This window comes from Nannospalax galili, unplaced genomic scaffold, assembly GCF_000622305.1.
Source record: "Nannospalax galili isolate Female #2095 unplaced genomic scaffold, S.galili_v1.0 scaffold691, whole genome shotgun sequence".
NCBI lineage: Eukaryota > Metazoa > Chordata > Mammalia > Rodentia > Spalacidae > Nannospalax > Nannospalax galili.
In genome coordinates this window covers 848,633-870,186 of record NW_008330362.1, presented here as the reverse complement: position 1 = coordinate 870,186, position 21,554 = coordinate 848,633, and the positions used below count along the sequence as shown (strand labels likewise).

At 37.6% G+C, this 21,554-nt stretch overlaps 1 protein-coding gene across 1 annotated transcript in view; it reads left to right on the top strand.

The window, feature by feature from the left end:
- Positions 1-21,554, top strand: part of Ift80 (intraflagellar transport 80) — a gene marked incomplete in the record, with an annotated part of 133,406 nt that overhangs the window by 36,073 nt on the left and 75,779 nt on the right. Inside the window, 3 exon segments of the mRNA XM_008847287.3 lie at positions 3,582-3,691; positions 7,713-7,802; positions 10,549-10,686. Coding sequence (XP_008845509.1) covers positions 3,582-3,691; positions 7,713-7,802; positions 10,549-10,686 — 338 coding nt within the window.

Here is a 21,554-nt window from a genome sequence, read left to right as displayed (position 1 = left end):
TTTGAGACAGGGTCTCCCTGTAGCCCCAGCTGGCCTGGATTCGCTGTGGAGACCAGGCTGGCCTCAAACTCACAGAAACCCACCTGCCTCTGCCTCCCGAGTGCTGAGCTTAAAGGCGTGCGCCACCACGCCTGGCTGTCTATTTTTTTTAATACAATTAATAACATCTTGTTACATAAAGTAATTCAGCCTGGAGCCTAAATTTATTATTTCTATGATGACTTTGCAAAATGAAGTTTAACATTGGGAATAATTTTTCTTTTTTTTCCCTTCCCTCCCTTCTTCCCTCCCTCCCTCCATCCCTATCTCCCTCTCCGTTCCCTCCTTTCTTCCTTCTTCCCTTCTTTCATTTTAGAGACATTATCTTGCTATATAGCCTTGACTGGCCTGATACTTGCTATGTAGTTTAGGCCTCAGACTTGCAGCAGTCCTGTCATAGCCTTTCAAGTGCTGGGTTACAGGCATGTACCACCATGCCTGGTTAATTTATATGTTTTTAATAACAGTTTAAATACTATGAATTTATTTTAAATGCTAGTGGGATGCAGTTCATCATAATAGATGTCCTTATTTTCTTTGTGAAGCTATTCATATATCTGAATAATGATCTTAATCCAAATCACCCAAATTGGAAGCTGCTTATATTCTGATTGAAGGAATGTGGTTGAAACACATGTAACAGAGGAATTACTTGTTTTACTCTATAAGCTTACTTTGTTTTATACTATAAATTATATGTTTCTTAACTAATATTTTTAAAATTGCATAAGCATGAAATATATTGTCTCCTTGTTCTAACATGGTAGATAAATATACTGAAGGAAGGGTTATAAACAAGGAAATGGTGACACAGCTAACTTAAGGGGGCCACAAGTTAAATGTTGAAGAGGAGGATGAAAGCATCCCTAACTCTTCATCCTACACCCAGCAGTGCCTTTTACCACATCTGAAGGCCTACAGTCACATCCTGTATAACTCAATGGGAGTATACTTACTGAATTATTTCCTTAGTGCAGCTGTTCTTGGTTAGTATATACTTCAGGAAAGTGAGCTTTTACTGTGTGTATTTACGAATATTTCATAGTCTAGAAATTAAGATATTAATTTCCTTTTTGCACAGAAATTACAACTATAATAATGGAAATAAAGTACTTATAATTTTACTATAATTTTAACTGTATTCTAACTGTATTCCTTTTTTTTATAAAATGTTTTTGAGATTTTCAAACACGAATACACCATACTTACATCATTTTCACCCCTCTCCCTCTTCCCCCTTCAGCTCCTCCTGTGTTCCCCCTCCACTCCTTCTCAATTTCTTGACCTCTTTTTATAATTTGGACACACACACAAACACACATACACACACAGAGGCACACACAACCTACTGAGTCCATTTAGTGTTGCACATATGTACATGTGTTTAGTGCTGACTTCTTGGGATTGGATAACTTATCAGAGGACTGGTCCCTGGAGAAAACTGATCCTCTCTCCCTTAGCAGCCATTGACTGCCTGTGGCTTGTCATCTAGGGGTGGGACATTTCAAAATTTCCCCATTCACATGGCAGGTTGACTAGTGTCATTATGCAGGTCTTGTTTTGATAACCATATTGAAATTTCAGGGGAACATCTCTACCATGTCTAGAAGATGCTACCTCACAATAGGCATCTTGGTGCTCTGGCTCCTATTGTGATGTTCCCTGAGCCTTAGGTGTAGGAGTTGTGTTGTAGATGTACCAGTTGGGGCTGGGCACCTCACCATTACTTATTCTCTGCATTTTGATTCATTATGGATCTCTGTAGTAGCCTCCATCTGCTACAGAAAGAAACTTCTTTGATGAGGGGTGAGAGCTACTCTTATCTGGCTGTCCCACACTCCTAACTAATTACATTCTGCCTAGTAACTCCATGTCTGCTCTACTTTCTTCCAGTCCTTGCCAAGAACCACATTTGCAGTATCTGAGTATTGCGCTTATATTTACTGGGGAATTTATTAAAGTTGAAATGTTCATTTGATGACAATTTTCTTTGAGACAGGGTCTCATTCTGTAGCCTAAGCTGGCCTGGGGCTCACTATATAGTCCAAACTGCCCTTAATTCTGTGGAGATCCTCCTGCTTCAGGTTGGTGTGTTATAAGTATGAACCCACCCAGGCTGGATGGAGATTTGCTTTTGAATCCCAGGCCAACTCCTGGCTACTCTTAGAGAATATTCTTATTAAGTACAGAAGAAGGAGGAACATTTGCTGAGCTGGTCCTCTCATTGGGAAGAGTTTCTGTGGATTATGGTGTCAGTCATCCTGATTATAGGTGTCACATCTGATAAAACTTTCCCTCCTTTCATGATTTGACATTTAAGAAATCATAGGTTTGTAGCTGGGGAGATGACTTGGTTGGTAAAGTGCTTGTCACATACAAGGAAAAGGACCTAAATTCTTCTCATTAGCACCCACATAGAAAAGCTGGGTGTGGTGGTGCCACTTGTAATCCTAGTTCTGGGGAGACAGGGACAGAAAGATCGCTGGGGCTTGCTAGCCAGCCAATATAACTGAGTTGGTGGACTCCAGATCCAGTGAGATACTGTCTCATTCTCAAAACAATATGGAGAGTAATAGAGATAGGCATCCTGTGTAAGTTTCTATGTATATTTCAGTCATCCTATGATAAGTATACATGGTATATTTTATATGAAAAAAATTATTTACCTTATGCATTGAGTCAGTTTCAACACTATTGGCTGTTGATGGGAAATGATGAACCATGAGTTTTTAAAATATATCTCTTTATCTTATTTCATTTTATGTATTTCAATAGCATACTCTCTAGAATGTCTGGAAAAATTTCATATTTTCTCAGTAAGATCCAAATATAGCATTGTCATTAGGTATGGTAGAGCATACCTATAATCCCAATGGAATATTCAAGCAGGAAGATCATGAGGCCAGCCTGGTTCATAGTGAGTTCCAGGCCATCCTGGGCTACATAGTAGGACCCTATCTTAAAAAACCAGCAAAACGGGGGTTGGAGAGATGAGTCAGTAATTAAGAGTACTTGCTGCTCTTCCAGAGGACCAGAGTTCAATTCCCAGCACCCACTTCAAGTGACTCACAACTGCCTGTGACTCCAGCTCCAGGGGATCCAACATCCTCTTCTGGTCTCCGCAGGCACCTGCGCATACATGTCATTCACACACATGCACACATAAATAAAAAATAAAAATAAATCTGTAAAAACATATAAATTGTAGCATGCCATGGCTCACAGTAAATTTTTAATATTTTTATTATTAGATCAGTTTGTATTTCACTATAAGGCTATTATTCTCCCCTTTGAAAAGGACACTTATTAAGGAGTAATGAATGACACACAGATTGATTTATTCATCCTTTTGTAAGACAGGGTCTTCTTGTGTAGCCCAGACTGGCCTTGAATTTATGATTATCCTTCCTCAGTATTTCTAATATGGGGATTATAGGCCTGTGTTTCTATCCCCAGCTTTTGATCCTCTTAACATTATCTTTTTAAAAAAGATATGTTAAAGTTTATCATTCTCTTTCTTGTTTTCTTCTTTTTCTTTACAGGAATACCAGTGTATTCAGTAGCATGGGGCCCTGATTCAGAAAAGGTTCTTTACACAGCAGGCAAACAGCTGATCATTAAACCTCTTCAACCAAATGCTAAAGTTTTACAGGTACATCTCAGGCCTTTGTAAATCAGGATCTAACTCACTGCTAAGCTGAGTGGTACTTAAAATCCCTTTCTTCTGATTAGTCTTTTTACAGTCTGAGATCTTTCAAGTGTGCAGTTTTATCAGCCTTTATTATAGAACAGGGAATATCTTTTAGTAAATCATACAGGTGTTTTGAGTTATTGAGTTGTCATATGATTTGGCACTACTGAGCATCTTTCAGTTTAACAGAGTCAATCTCAAATGTGTAGATTTGAGACAAAACAAAACAGAATTATAAAACTCAAGAGCTAGCTCAGATTTTGTTTTTAATCATCGTCATCTGTTCAAACACTTAAGCTTTCTTGTAGAGCCTAGTATTTTTAGAATAGTGGAGGAAATCAATACAAGATTTAGAACAAGGGACTGGAGAGATGGCTCAGTGGTTAAGCGCACTGGCTGTTCTTACAGAGGACCCTGGTTCAATTCCCAGCACCCACATGGTGGCTAACAATTGTTCATAACTCCAGTTCCAGGGGAACGCCCTCTTTTGACCTCTGTGGGCATTGCACAACATAGGTATACTTACATACGTGCAGGCAATACACTTATACACATAAATAAAAATAAATAAAATACTAAAAAAAGAGAACAAATTATATGCATATGTGTTTATGGATAACAGAGAATGTCCAGGATAGATGTTGAGCTTACGTTTACTTTTGTGCTTTTGTGTTCAAAAATGAGGAAGAGTTGTTAGGAATTAAGTCTTAAAGAATAGGTGGCAAAGTTGTACTAAACAAAGGGGGTAGAAAAAGTGATTTTTGAAAAATGTGAAGAAAGGAGCAAACAGAAGCACACAAAAGCAAGCAGAACAATAATGGCTGTTAGGACAGGCAGGGACAAATGAATGGAAAACTTTTAATGTATGTGGAAGATTTGGTTATTGTAGTCTGGTATTGAAAGGCATACTGACTTCTCTCATATGTCATAATGTAGTTTGGGTAAGAAAAATATGGGTTTTGGAGTTAGTCACCGAGGTCAGATACTCACTTCCTATATGTGACCACAAAAAGTTTTGAAATCTCCTGGCGTGTCAGCCTTCTCTTTGTCTCGGACACTAATGCCTACTTAATAGGATTGCTTCATGTGGGAAGCACTGGACATAGCGTAGTTGTTACTGATGTTATTATGTTGTTATGAATTAATATGCCCTCATTACCTTTTAATCAGCTAGGGAGGTCAGAAAAAGAAAGATAAAGAATTTGATGATGGCGATTGACAGGCTACGTCAGGTATGAAAGTGCTTTAAGAAACATCATTTTCAGTAGCTGGGTAGATGTAGTTTTGAGACAATAACGAGATAGAGAAAATTTTGATACCTTCTATATAGACCATGCTTTCTGTCTATCTGTCTGTCTGTCTATCTATTTCATATTGTCATACACTTACATTTTTACCACATGCTGAACACTGCTGGGAACTGTGGCCACAAATAATAAATAAAAGGTACAAGGCCTTATTTTTAGCAACTCAAAGAAGTGGGGCAAAGAAAAGCTGGGAAAGAGCAGTTGTTTTGACTACTTTCAGTCAAAGTCCTTCGAGACCAATACTTGTACTTTGAAAATCTGCGATAAAATTATATAGCAAAAGCAGGCAAGTTGAATCTTTTAGTCTATTCCTTTAGTTTATATTTATGTGAATTTAGACATCTGTAGTGAGGCTCATGAAACTTGGAAGCTTCTTGCATTATCATTGATCAATTAAAATATACTTTGGGGCTTCAGTGGAAACTTTAAGACAGGATAGAAGATAAAAGAAAAAGTACCCACTGTCAAAACTCAGCTGGAGTGTAAGAGAGCTAATGTATAATTAGTAACTTAATGCAAATTATCCATTCCTTTTGGGAATCTAAACTTGTAGCAATTCTCCAGGAGCATACGCACTTTCAAATATGGCTTGTCCACAAAAAAGGAATGCTTTATTCTTGTATGCAGAATGCCATTTAGAACTATAAATCTTACTTTCTTTAAGACAGTCTCCATACTCAGAATCTGGTTTTATTATGAGAAAACTTATATTTATGCATTCAGTATAAATATACTGCATGTATACTATGTGCCAAACTAAGTATAAGATAATAAAATAGAATAGAAGAGAGTTGGGTGTACTTCTGAAGTAGAGCATGTGAACAGCATGTGTGAGGCTCTGGGTTTGATCTCCGAGCCACACACACAAAACTAGTAAATGAACAAAAAAATTTTTATAAAAACTAGAAAGAAATAGAATATAGTTCTTGCTTTAAGGAACTTGTTCAAAGAATGTCTAATAAATAAATGATTGAAAAATTATCTGAATATATATAATATGTAAATTTGTGTGTAATATATAAGTTAATATCCTAAATTATAAAGGAGACATCAATAATAGTTTATTTGTTGCTTTTGAATATGCAAAAATTATTTTGTAGCTTTTGTGTGTTTATATGTATCTGTATATCTTTGTTGTCTTAGCTGTTTATTTCAGGATATTGGATTAACTTGGTAGTTAATTGCGAGAATTATAATATATAATCAAAACATTTGCTTTTGAAAGTATATGTTTTAATAATTTTGAATAAAACAAACTGAAAATTGTTACTTATTTTATGAGCTAACTGAATATTCTACATTAAGAGCAGTAGGTTGGAAAAAGTTTGAAGAAAAAGCCCTTAAAACCTGTCACTCTCTGATATGAAGTTAATTGACTTAGGCATTAATATATACATTCAAAGTCTTAAAGGAAATTACTTTTTGGGGCTGGAGAGATGGCTCAGTAGTTAAGAACACTGGCTGTTCTTGCAGAGGACCCAGGTTAAAAACTTCTTCGAGGGGCTGGAGAGATGACTCAGCAGTTAAGAGTACTGGCTACTCTTGCAGAAGACCCGGGTTTGAATTCCAGTACCCACATGGCAGCTAACAACTCTCCGTAACTGCAGTTCCAGGGGATCCTACAGCCTCTTCTTCCATTTTTATTTTATTTTCCTTTCATTTTGAGACAGGGTTTCACCAAGTTACCAAAGGTCACCATGTAGCCCAGGCAGGCCTTGAAATTGTGATCTTCCTGCCTCAGCCTCCTGAATATCTGGGATTATAGGCATATGCAACAAGGCTCTGCCTAGTTTACCTATATGTGAGCATTCATATATATATATATATAATATATATTTATCATGGAAAACCTCATTTCACTATATGGTAAATACAATAGAAGATTTGCAGTAATCCAGTTGTGAAACAGTTCCATAAAGGCAAAGAAACTAAAGCTTAGGAGGATGTGTGGAAAAAAATTAAGTGAGTACTAAAGATGTTCATGCAGTAGAAGTTGAAACAGGAGAAGACAATCTGGAGTGCAGCTCATTGGTAGACATACTCAGCAAGTGATGTCTTAGGACTAATTCTCGCTCCTCACCTCCCAAAAAAGAGGAAAGAGAATTTAGTAAACAAGCATGAAGACAGTATCATGTGACAGGACCAGCTGTAGAGAGGATATGGCAGGATTTGGAGTCAGCTGACATTTTAGACTATATAACATTTATTCCAGTTTATTACACAAATGTCAAGCTTGAAATAATTTAGCAGCAAGTAATTTTCCATCTGGAGTCTAGGCAACTACAACTTCACAGGATGTAAGCTGTAAAATGGATGTCATGGTGCTACATGCTTTCTTTGATATAAATTGAAATGAAAGAAGAAAATGAGGAATTGTGCAGTAGCTATGGAAAGAACAGATGACAAAGAAAAAAGAAAGGAAAGAGAAGAAGGAAGGAAGGAAGAAAGGTACTAGAAGAGGCAGCAAGCTGAGCGTGGTTGAGTGCTGCCATAGTCACGGCTACCCGGGAGGCCATGGCGGAGGATTGCTTGAGTGCAGTAGTTCAGGGCCAACCTGTGCAATGTAGTGCAACCCATCTCTTAAAAAAGGGGGGGGGGTGCAGAAAAAGATGAAGGATCTTTTTTATAGGAAAAAATTCACTTTCAAAGTTTTAAATATTTTTTTTCCCTCATAGTGGAAAGCTCATAATGGCATTATTTTAAAAGTAGATTGGAACTCAGTCAATGATCTTATTTTATCTGCTGGTGAAGACTGTAAGTATAAGGTATGTATCCTGGTTTTGTTTCTTGTTGTGATAAAACATCTGACAAAAGCAACTTTAAGAGAAAAAGAGTTTATCTGGCTTACAATTCCAAGTTACAGTTCATCATTTCAATGAAGTTGAGGCAGGAACTTGAAAGAACTTGAAGCAGCTAGTCAAATCCACAGTCAAGAGCAGAGAGAGTACATGCATGCTTGTGTTCAGCATCTTTCCACTCTTATCCATATCCCAATCCAGAGAATGATGTCACCTACTTCCATTAACATATCAAGACAATCTCCCCAGACATGCTCACAAGCCAACCTGTTCTAGACAGTCCCTCCTTGGAACTTTCTTCCCAGGTGATTCTAGATCTTGTTCAGTTGAAAATTAGAACTAACCACTTCAACCCCACCCCGTGTCAACTTGACATACAAGCACATCACTTTAAGTTGTAGCTTTCTATCCTTTGTTCTCATAGTGTTTAAAAATTCCAGTACTTATAAAGTCCAAAATCTCTTAACTGTGAGCACCTATAAAGTTAAAAGCAAGTTATATATTTCCAGCATATAATGCCACAAAGTAAACATTTTCATTTAAAAATGGAAGAATTGGGTAATATAGCAAGGCATGATGAAACAAAATGAAATGTAGCAGGGAAACGGCAAATCCTGTAGCTCCATATCTAGTAATCTGGGGGCTTGTAATGCAGTCTCCTGTGCTTCAGAGGGTTTGGGTAACCCCATCACTCCAGCCCTGCCACCTGTAGGACATAGATTCTTTCTTAGGCTCAGGTAGGGTCCACTTCGTCTGCAGTTCTCCTTGGCGGACTTCCCATGATCCTGGCATTGCCAGTATCCCAGAGTCCATTGTAAATGAGTCTTCACCGTCACAGCTTCACTCAGTGGCCTCGCAGGGCCTCCGACTCTGCCACACAGTGACTGACCTTACTCTACACTCCATGACTCTCTCAATCTTGCATCTTTTATGCCTTCAAAACTAGAATCAAGAAGTTGATGCTTGGTATTGCCAAGTTCTGCTGCCAGCTCAAAATATAACCCAGCCCCCGTGGACTACAGCTATATCAAATTCTGTGTGCTGATCCTGAGGAAGCACCTTCCCATTGTCCTAATGCAGTGCAGGAGGCATCTCTACCATGTTGTTGATTTGTCTGTCAGTTACAGCTGCTTCTTGGTTATCAGCCTTGAATGCTATCCTGTCCTGAAATTTCCTCAGCTAAACAATCAGTCCATCACCTTTAAACTCAACCCTTCTCAACCTCTCAGAATCAGACACAATACAGCCAAATTCTTGGGCAAAATGTCACACAAATTGACCCGTATCCAAGTTCCTAATAAACTCCTGGTTCTCCTCTGAAACTCTATGAGCAGGGCCTCCACTGTCTTAGTTTCTCTCAGGGTTGCTGTCTTCTGAGGTCCCACAAGAATGGCCCATTACACTCTTCCCACAGCATTCAATGGCTTTTCTAGAACAAAGTTCCAAAACCTTATACATTCCTTTTACAAAAGTTTCAAAAGCTTAAAATCCACATGGTCAAGTTTATAACAACAGCCCCATTCCTCATTACCAGTTTTTGTCCTTGTTTTGTTTCCTGTTGCTATGATAAAATTCCCTGACAAAAGCAACTTTAAGAGACAGAGGGTTTATTTGGCTTATGAATCCAGGTTATGGTCCATCATTGCAGGGAAGTCAAGACAGAAATTTGAAGCAGGTAATCAAATACACAGTCAAGAGCAGAGTGTATGCATGCATGCTTGTCTTCAGGTCATGTTCTCCAGTTTATACAGTCCAGGGCCCAAAGCCAGGGAATGGTGCCACCCACAGTGGGTGGGTCATCCCACATTAATTTACATAATCAAGACAATCCCCTCACAGACATGCCCACAAGCTTGCCTGATTTAGGCAATCTCTCAGTGAAATGTTCTTGCCAGATGTTTCTAAATATGTCAAATTGATAATGAAGCTAACCATCACAGTGATACTTAGATTACTACCTGATGAAACAAACTTTAAGTGAAGAGTACTTAGCATATAAGAACATTCTTTCAGACTTTTATCTGTAATAATTTAGCAAATTATTTTCTGTTTAAGTGCTATATTAAAGTTCTAATCATAAAACTCATTGACCCATAGAATTTGATTTAATAAGCAACAGTGTCAATTCAGTCTCTGGTTTTAGTGCCTCAGTTTAAATTGGCTCGTTTATGTTTAAAAAAAAAAAGAATCAGCTCTACTTGTTTCCTAAGCATTGGTCAGTTTAAGACCAAAATAATTTTGAATAAGATATTTTTTCATTTTTACAGTACTGAAGCTTTTCACATCACATGCTTGGCAGAGTTGGCTCTACTGTGGCCCATCCTCAGTAGTCAATAGAAATCTCATTTGGCAAAAAGCATTCTATGAAAATACTAAAAATAAGATTTTACTATTAAATTTAAAGCACTTAAATGAGTAGACTTAATGTTTAATCCAAGGCTTAGTAAAATCTGAAAATGATAATGTTATAAAGTGTTTTCTTTCTGAGACATGTAGATTTCAAGGAATACTGCTTTTTCATCCTTGTTTAGTTGCTAATATTATAAGATTATGATTTCTTAATCTTCATTTGATACCTTATTGGAGAACAAACTTTTTTTGTCACAGTGTAGTGATTGTTATAAAACATTAAAAACATGTTAAAGCTGTAAAGAAATGCTTCTTCTAAAAAAATAATGATAATAAAATATTTAAAAATTTTTTGATTTTATAGGTTTGGGATAGTTATGGCCGCCTGCTGTACAACTCACAGCCTCACGAACACCCAATTACCTCAGTTGCCTGGGCGCCAGATGGAGAGTTATTTGCTGTTGGATCATTTCATACTTTACGCTTGTGTGATAAAACTGGGGTAAGTTATAGTGGTGAGCAATCACAGATGTCTGTCATAAATGTGGTAATGTACCACACACAGGATTCTCAGGCTTTAAAAAATGTTTTCAATGAACACATTTGATTTGTCTTAGTAAGATTGTTCAATCAATTCCAGATTTATGAAATCAAACAGTTTAAAAATGAAGAATGGATGTACTTTCTGCTATTTCTGGAAATACTTGCTTTGAGCATGACCGAAGTATGGTAAAGTAGTTTTAACTGTTAAACTTTAAATGTCCACCTAGTATGGAGAGTATAGCTTTAAATTTGTTTTTGGTATCAATATGTTTCATATACAATCTTAATTGCATAGTTTTTGTAAGGGAATACTAGTAAGTTTTTAAAATGTTCATTTTAAAACCAAAGGATGTATTTTTCTTTCTTAAGGATTCATATTTAGGGAACTGGAGAGTTGGCCCTGTTGGTAAAGTACTTGCTGGGCAGCAGTATGAGGATGTGAGTTCAGATCCTTTGCACCAGTAAAAGCCACACACAGTAGGTACTGCTCTCCAGTTCTGCAGAGCAGAGACAGATGGGTCCCTGGGACTCATTAGGTAGTCAGCCTAGCCGAATAGGTAAGCTCCAGGGTCAGTGACAGACCCTGTTTCAAAACATGTGGAGAGTAATAGAAAAAGGAAGAAGACACTTGATGTCTGGCCTCCACACACATGCACACAAGCATGCATATAAACCCACATGCATATATACACACTTCCACACAAACGTATACATAACACATACACACAGAATTCCTATTTGAATACTGTGTGAGGGTTTTTTTCCTTTACATAGTATGCCCTCCTTCATGCAAATTCTGTTCAGAACAGAATTTTGTTTAGGCAAACAGCCAAGCTCGCCACATTTACCAATTGTTCTTGAAGAATAAGGTTTTCTACCAAGGTGCCACAAAGTAGTAGCATTATTTGAAAGAGTCTGAGTTGTTATGTTAGCTTTCTGTCACTATAACAGAATGGCTGAGGAAATGAACTTATAGAGAGAAAAGATCTATTCTGCCTCAATTTTGGAGGTTCAAGTTCATGATCCTTTGTTCCCATGCCTTTGGGTCTGTGGGAAGGTAGCATAGTGTGGCAGAGCGAAACCACCTACGTCATCAGCCAGGAAGTGAAAGAAAGAGGACAGGCAAGGGTCCCATAACCCCCATGAAGGGATGTGTCCAGGGGCCCAAAGACTTCCTTCCATAGCATGCTACCTTCTATGGGTTATACTGCATCCTAAAGTGCTATCCTGAAGACTGTCCAAGCCTTTAACAGATGGGCCTGTGGAGGGCATTTGAAATCTAAACTGTAGCAATGGAGTGGTTCCACACTATTCTTAAGGAAAGGAAATCTCACAATTTTTTAATGGCTTCTCTAAGTGCAAAGTTAGGTAGTTAGAATTGTAGAACTTTGTAAATGGCCTAGTAACTTTTTTGGTTACTTGTTTTCCATTTCATAAAATTTTAGCCCTTTGCTTGGCTTAAGAAGCTTTGCAATCTGGTATAAAATCCATTCAACCTCTTCCTTTACAGTTCCTTAATGTATATGCTTCTGGAAATCAGGTTGAGCACTGGCTCGTGAGCCTTTCCTGCCGTTTACATCCTTTTTCCCCTTTCTAGTTTTTTAATTCTTTTGTTTTTGTGAGATGGTCCTACTATAGAGCTCAAACTGGCCTTAAACTTATGATCCTCCTGCTTCTGCCTCCTGAATCCTGGGATCATAGGCATGTACTACCATGTTCAGCTTCATTTTTCTCTTTTCATGGAACAGCCTCCTCTCCATCTTTTAAAACAATATTTTATTATTTTTATTTTATGTATATTCATGTATTACCTGCATGTGCATGCAGATACATGCACCCATGTTTTGCAATGCCTATAGAAGCCAGAAGAGGGCATTAGATTCTCCTGGAGCTGGAGTTATGGATAGTTGTTAGCTGCCATGTGGGTGCTGGGAATCAAACCTGGGTTCTATGCAAGAGCAGCCAGTGCTCTTAACCGCTGAGCATCTCTCTAGACTCTCATCTCCATCTTACACATACTGAACTCTACACATTCTTTGAGGTCTGTCTCATAATTAATTTCCTTTTATCATGCCTTTCATAAGCAACCTAAAATTCATTTAAAATGATTTTTGAAATCGATTTTTCTAATTTTTTCCTCACCTAGATCTTTTCTCAGTTATAACAGTGTATTAGGTTACCTCATCATTACGAACCTTTTTGTTGGGGCTGGAGAGATGGATCAGTGGTTAAGAGCATTGGCTGCTCTTGAAGAGGACCTGGGTTTGATTTCCAGCACCCACATGACGGCTAACAACTGTCTGTAACTCCAGTTTCAGGGGATCCAACGCCCTCTTATGACCTCTGCAGGCATTGCACGACACAGGTGCACTTTCATGCATGCAAGCAATACACTCATACATGTAAAATAAAGTAAGTTTAAAAAAAAGAACATTTTTATTTTATTTTAATTTCAGATGTGAGGACCTTTTACCTCAAGCTATTATAAATGGTTGTATATAAAAATGTCTCTTTTTTTATATAATTATTATGCTTTTATATTGTATTTTAGTCTTAGGCATATTACTTTAGATTCTATAGTATATAGAATTCTATAGCTTAATACTACCTATATAATACAATATTTAGTAATTTAATAAATCAATTTGTGCTTAATTATTTTAATGTGCCGTTTTGATTTAAATATTTTTCAAAATTGAATTGAGTTATATGAAGAAGTGAATTCAAGATTCACCTCATTAAGCGCCATATCCTTTTTTAAAAAAATTATTTATTTTTTTTTATGTGTATGAGTGTTTTGCCTACATGAATATAAGCGGATCTATGTGTGCAGTATCCGTGGAGGCCAGAAGAGGGTGTCAGATCCTCTGGAACTGGAGTTACAGAAAGTTATTAGTTATCATGAGGGTCCTGGGAACTAAACCCAGATCCTCTACAAGAGCAACCAGTGCTTTTAACCAATGAACCCTCTCTTCAGCCCCTATGTCACTTTTTAAATTGTCAATAATTTTGGAAAATTAAACCGAATGCACTGAATAATAATTTTTTAGATATTTGAGACTAGCACTTTAAATATGTATTATTTTATTTAATTAGCATTAACTGTCTACTAACCATCAGACAGTGTTCTAGAAACTGGACTCTAAATATTAAAAAATATATAAGACTTTCATTAAAGTTGCTGACAGTCTATTGGAGAATCAAAGTATAAGACTCACACAGGGCAGTGTGATAAGTGATATAGAGGAAGCTTGTTAAAACACTGTGTAGGTGTAAGAGAGCTTGGCTTTCTCTGTGGAGTGTTGATTGGAGAGCTGAAGTTTGATGAATTAGTAGTTCTCCAAGGAGACAAGGTTAAAGGAAGAGTTGAGGCAGTAGGAAGCTCTTGTGCCTCAAAATGTGAGAGTGCTTTTGTTTGTTTGTTTTTTGTCTCTGTATGTACAGTGCCCTTAAGATTATCATGGGATGTTATCAGGAGTTGATACAGAAAAGATATTCTCCAACAAGCCTGTGTTGGGTGTGTTAGAGTATAAATTTCAGCTGATTCGTTTCTGTGGAGTCTGCTCAGGGATTGCTGCAGAGTGAAGAGATGAAGAGATTGAGCTCATGATCTTCCTCTCCATCCGCATTCAGAGAAGCTCTACACTGATCTCTTTTACTATATGAACATCTGGTAGAAGATTTCTTTTGAAAAACTGAAATTGGAAAACCAGAATACTATGCTAGTCAGAACAGGAACTGTGATATGGGAAAGGAAGTAAGACAGACAAAGACAACCTACCAGGGGCCACATCCTTAAAGAAAATTGGCAAGGGGTAGCAGGTGGAGCAGGCCATAGACTGACTGAGAAAAACTAGGAAAGTCAGATATGCCTTTAATCACAGCAACATGGGAAGCAGAGTCAGGCAGATCTCTATTAGTTAGTTGGAGCCTGGTCAGCCTGGTCTACATAGTGAATCCCAGGCCATCCAGGACGATCTCAACAACCCCCCACCCCCCGCCAGAAATCCCACACCCAAACCAAAACCTAGGAAGGTGAAGGGAGGAAGATAAATGAAAGCATAAAGGCTTTGACATGGTCTCACATGTAACTGAGGAATCCAGTGTACAGAATACAAGATCAGGGTCAGATACATGTGAAAAGACCAAGGAAGATGTTAAGCTTATGTCACTGGCAAATCTTTGGCAATGCACAAACCAAAGGTGAAGGCTAAAGCAAAACTGCAGGGGCCACGGCTAGGGTTAAAGGGTTTTCTTTTTGGCTGTGTCAAGTCATTGGCTAACTGTTGAGTAACAATGGGGATGATGAGGAAGAGGAAAATGGACATTGGCAAAACAGTCTGGAAAAGTCTCTAAATGGACACATGAGTACTGCTTGCATCAGACAGCAACTCAAACTGGGAGGTGGGGGAGTCTGATTTCAAGAGTTGCCACAAAATGTAATTTAAAATACATGGTTTTCAAAAGAAAAAAAATACTAAAAAACAGTGGCACGTTCATAGGGGGAAAAATTGACGAAAACTATCACTGATGATGACCACCATTGGATCTGTTAGACAAAGACTATATGCTCACAAAAATTAAAGGAAAACGAGAATAAGGTCTGAATAAATCAATAGAGAGATTATTTTAAAAGGAACCTAGTAGAAAATCCATAACTAAAAATATCAGGAAGACATAAAAGAAAATTTCCAAAATACTATTTTCAATAACAAGTATCATGCATCTGAAAATTCACAAAGCAAGGCCATTTTCCACTTACAGAAAATGTGAAAATGAGGGGCTGGAGAGATGGCTCAGCCATTAAGAGCACTGGCTGCTCTTACACCTCTGGAAGAGGGCCTCAGTTTCCAACACCCATATCTGGCAGCTCACAGCCACCTGTAACTCCAGTTACAGGGGACTCAGTGCCCTCTTCTGGCCTCCACAGGCACCTGCACACATGTGATACACACATGTATACTCAGGCATGCACACATATACATAGTCTAAACTAAATAAATAAACCTTAGAATAAGGAAAATATGAAAATGGGCCTTTGTCCAGAGCATGGGCGGAAGCATAATCATTATGACTTTTCTTAAGTATAACTTGGCAAAAATCTGTTGAAAGTCTTGTCACTTTTGATGTAGCTGTATAGAGTTGGAAAGTATAAAATGTATTGCATATTTGTCTCTTCATTTATTTCATATTCAGTAATTTCTTCATATTTATTGAATCATTATGGACCAAATATTTTCCCTAGTCATTAATGAAATGCACCAATAAACAAATTAAATTCTTTCTTACTGAGAATGTTTTATTCTAGCAGATGAAAGACTACAAACAACAGCAATCAAAATAAACAAGATGAGAGTGCTGAAAAATTGAAGTTGACAGGACTTGAGAGATGGCTCAGTGGGTAATGGTATTTGCTGCCAAGATTGACAACCTGAGTTCGATTTCTGGGATCCACCCAGTTCGATTCCTGTGGAAGGATAGAACAAACTAAACTATCCTCTGACCTCCACACATGTACCATGGCATGTGTGCATGTTTGCACACACACACACACACATACACGCACACGCGCGTGCGCACACACACTCACATACACAGTAAATATAATAAAATATTAAGCCAGGAAATGGAGATAGTATTATTTTTTTAAGATTTTTTTAAAGCCAGTTATGGTGGCACATATCTTTAATCCTAGCACTTGGGAGGCAGAGGCAGGTGAATCACTGTGAGTTTCATGTCAGCCTGGTCTACATAGTGAGTTCCAGGTCAGCACTGGGGTTACAGGGCGATGCTGTCTGAAAAAAACGACAAAAAAAAAAATTATTTTTTTAACCTCTGTGTATGTGTGTTTATGTGTATGTGTGCGTCTGCCACATATGTGCAGGTGCCTGTAGAGGCCCAAAGAGGGCATCAGAACTCCTAGAGCAGGGCAGTTACAGGTGCTTGTGAGCTGCCCAGTGTTGGTGCTAAGAACTGAACTTCGGTTCTCTGGAAGAGCAGCAAGCACACTTAACTGCTGAGCCATCCCTCCAGCCCAAGGTAACATTATTTTAAGTGAGGTGATCAGGGAATAGCAAAATAAATGTATAAAGAAAATGTACATTGCTAAATGATAAGTAATACAAATCATGTTATAAGTAAATTACTTGTGTAATAAAAATTAAACTTATAGGACTGTATTTTTTTCCTAGAATCTATAATAAACTTTATTTTTATCTTTGAGATCTAAGAATACATGATTCACTATATAAGGCATACATGTTCAGAATAAATTAATGAATTAGATTATATTGAGCAGTAGAATTCAGGTAGAAAAATATGAATAGCAAGATGCTTTTGGCTTCTTTTTAATGAACTGGTATTATTGCTTCTATTTATCAGTAGGTGGTGCTGTTGCTTGTGCAAAAGATAGCTTTTGGTAATTCTCATTTTCTCTTTGAATACGCAGACTTTGTTTGGCTTAATCATTCATCCATTCAGTGAAAATAATTTTAATGATTGCCTGCATTAACTTGTCTTATTGTCGTATGTAACGTATCATTGTCAATGACACATGTAGATTGCACTTTGCTAATTACGTGTGAGAGGGAATGTATGAGAAGATCTCAGTCATCCTGCCTTAAAGAAGTGTAAGGAAGTGCTTCTACTTTGTCTTAAGTTGAACTTTTGAACTAAATTTATTGATCTATGTCCAAGTTTCTGCTTTTGAGGAGCCTTTCAGTATAATATATGTATACAGGAGTAATACAGAGAAAGATAAAGTTGGCCTTGAGATTTAAAAGTCATTTTTTTTTAATTTAAGCATGTATTTCCCAATTGGGAAATAACTTGCATGCATAAGCAATTTCAGAGAATATAGAAGAAAACAAATCTAGGCTTTTCCTTCACAGGGATATATCATCCTTTGATAAATTAATGGAAACGTTATTAGTTATGCTGTTCTGTGTGGTGGGGTTATGCATCTTATTTTAAAATTTAACCCAAGTTTTAAAATTTTGCTTAATATAGGAATAGCTTTGGCATGTTTGTGGAGCTTTGGAGTCAAGACTCCAGTGGTGAAGTTACAAAGTTGAAGGCTTCTTGCTGGCTATCCAACCCAGGTCCTCTGCAAGAGCAGCCAGTGCTCTTAACCACTGAGCCAGCCCTCCAGCCCTGTTCATTGCTTTTTAAATATAAAAAGCAACCCTGCACATGGCACGCCAAAAGTGAGAAAATTTCAAGCTGTGTTGGAGAAATGTGGGTGATCCTATGGCTTGAGATTTTTTTTCTACATTTTACTGTAGTCAGACACAAGTAGAAGCAGCCATTGAACAAAATGAGGAATTGGTTATAAGAATATAAGAATTGGTTATAAGATATCTTTCAGAGGCCAGGGAGGAACATGTAGCTAGCTACTTCTTAGCAACCAGGTAGAGTGCTAGGAAAACGTTGAGGTACCCCTTGGTGTCTTTCGTTTTTGCTTCTGTTTGCACATCCAAGCTCCTCTTTTTCTTTCCCAGTGGGTTGAGTCATTTCCCCCACTAGCGTACATGCTGGAAGTATGTTTAGGTGTGCTTGGAGATGTGGTATTAACATGGCTACCAGGACTCCAGCATAGTAACTGGGTGGTTTATTGGCAAGGGCTCTGTATTAGTAAATGGGGGAGGAGGCAGAGGCAACCAACCAAGTAGGCTGCCATTTTTTATTTAGAAGCTATTTTAGTCTAATTTACCAAAAGTGTTTAGTTTATTCCTCTGAGAAATTTCTATTTATATAAGTAAGTTTATGATTTTATAATGAAAGATCAAGAGAAATTTAGAGTTACATTTGCATATTTAGAATAAAATCAACTTTTTTAGAAACCATAAAATATAAACCACAAAATAAGGGATTCTTTTCTGCTGTGCAGAATTGAGAAACTCAACAAATAATTCAAAATTAGTTATCTATTACAGAATTAACTTTTAGTATTTTTTTTTTTTGTCTTTCTGAGACAGGATCTCCCTGTAGCTGTAGCTGGCCTGGAACTCGCCATGTAGACCAGGCTGGCTTCAAACTCATGGAGATCCACCTTCCTATGCCTCCTGAGTGCTGGGACTAAAGGCATGCGCCACCACGCCTGGCTTACTTTTAGTGTTTTTTAAATATTTTATTTACTATTTTTATGTGTATGTGTGTATTGCCTGCATGTAGGTAAGTGCACCCGTGTCGTGCAATGCCTACAGAGGACAGAAGAGACTGTTGGATCCCCTAGGACTGGAGTTACGGACACTTAGCTGCCGTGTGGGTGCTGGGATTCGAACCCCGGTCTTCTGCAAGAACAGCCAGTGTTCTTAACCACTGAGAAATCTATCCAGCCCCCACTTTTAGTATTTTTAAAATCAATGCTTAACATATATTGAGTGTTCTAAAAATGTTGCATTTTAGTGGATTATTGTCCAAAGTATATTGTTTTCATTTTCAAGGAGTTATATTAGTGCAGCATTTTGACTCGTTCATTAATGGAATTAGGTTAGTAAGTTTGGTTGTATTTTTGAGGTGGCTAATCAGTTTTAAGTGTTTCCGGACAGGGTCTCACCTATGTAGCTCAGTCTGGCCTTGAACTAGTGATTTTCCTGCTTTAACCTCCTGAGTGCTAAGATTATAAGTTTGTGCCACCAGAGAAGGCTAATTTAAAAATATCTAAAAGTCTGGTTTTTAAGTTGTTCTTTGGATGTCTTTTTATTTTAAAAGTCAAGTTTAGTTATAAGTGTTGTGTAGCTCTGGAAAGAAGACTTGTTCAAGGGCATAGGCTTGCTCCTTCATCTCATACATTCATTGATCAAATATTCATGTAGGCTCCTCTGATGCTAGTCAGAGAAGAACATCCATATCTGTCTTTCAAGAGTACCTATTTATTTGAGTACCTGTTTATTTAAGATTTAGCTGGATGTGGTTGCTTAGACCTGTGAGGCAGAAAAATTGCTGGCAAATCTCAGGCCTGCCTGGGTTAAATTATAAGGCCTTGTCTCTGAAAGTTAAAATAAAATAACATAAAATAAAAAATATAGCCAGGAGAATTGAAAATTAAAGTCCAGCCTAGTATGACCCTTTCTCAAAAAAAAAAAAAAAAAAAATCAACCTCTTGGGCTAGGGAGATTGTTCCATGGGTAAAGTGCTTGCTGTACAATCATAAGGATGGAGTTTGGATGTCTAGAACCTGTAAATGCTGGCTGGGCATGACAATTTGCCTGTAATTTCAGCATTTGAAAAGCAGAGACAGAGGATCCCCAGTGCAACTTGATAAGCCCCTGTGGGCAAGCCCTGGGTTCAGTGAGAGATCCTGCCTCAGAGAATAAGGTGGAGAGCAACTGAGGAAGACTCCTGAAGTCAACCTTAAGCCTCCATAAGCACATGCACGTACACACATGTGCAACTGCACTTGCATACATACATGTGCCTCCCCACATATGAACATGCATACACATATATGCACACTACACACATGCACTTGCAAAAAAGAAAAATGTCACTAGCCAGGTGTGGTGGCACACACCTTTAATCCCAGCACTTTGTAGTCAGAGGCAAGTGGTCTATGAGTTCAAGGCCAATGTAGTCTACACAGTGAGACCCTAGTTAAAAAAATACAACCTCTCCCCTCAAAAGATGTAAATAGTTAATTAAATAACACCGTTATTTAATAGCAGTGTTGATTACAGTTATGATAAAAGATAGGATAATGGTAAATTTTCAGAAATTTCTGCACTTTTATTATAGTTTGTTATTTATTTATTGTGTGTGTGTGTGTGTGTGTGTGTGTGTGTGTGTGTGTGTGTGTTTGGGGGAGAGAGGCATCATGACACTCATGTGGGGGTCAGAGGACAGCTTGTGGGAGTTGGTTCTTTTCCTCATGTGGGTCCTGGGGATTGAACTCAGGTTGTTAGGTTTCGCGGCAAGTGCCTTCACCTCCTGAGCCATCTCACTGGCTCTGCACTTAGTTTTGACAGGACTAAGTTGATTTAAGTAAATTTCCTCTATGACTGAATAGCTTACAAATAAACAATCTTGGCCTGGGACTGACATGGTAGAAGGAGAGAACCAATTGTTGTCTTCTGACCTTCAAGCACTTATTTTTTTAAAAAGACGACTTCAAGTATGTGTGCCTGTATTTGTTTTTGTTTTGCTTTTTTCATTTTGAGACACAGGTGGTGGGGGGCGGTCTCCCTGTAGCCACAGCTGGCCTGGACTCACTATGGATACTAGGTTGGCCTCAATCTCAGAGATCCTCCTGCCTCTGCCTCCCAAGTGCTAGGATTAAAGGTGTGTGTCACTACGCCTGGCTTGTGTGCGTGTATTCATATATATTCTTTTTTAAAATTTATTTTGACTTAAGAAAATAAAATTTGTAATATATTTATGCTACTTATAAAGAAAGCTTATGGTTTGTTCATAATTTCCTCAATAATTTTATTTTCTGTAGGCCATTAAGCAACAGTTTACAGTGGGTGATATGTCTGTGAGTGATAAAAGTCATTCAGTATTTTATTTATTTACTTTTTTTGTTAATTATTTATTTAATAACCACATACTTAGAAGAAGCATTTCATTACAACAGCATTGATATATTTAATAACAATTTTCTGAGCTTAGATGCATCTTTTTCAGAATTGGCTGTAATTTTTAGGTTTACAGTTGAATTATTACAGTTATACAATATTGTACTCAGTATAAACCTATAAGACATAAAATTGAATGAGGTTTTAACCTTTAAAAAAAATCTCCATTTCATTAAAATACACAGTTTCATACAGAAAAATTCATTCTTTTTTTTTTGGTCTTTTTGAGACAGGGTCTCCCTGTAGTCCCGGC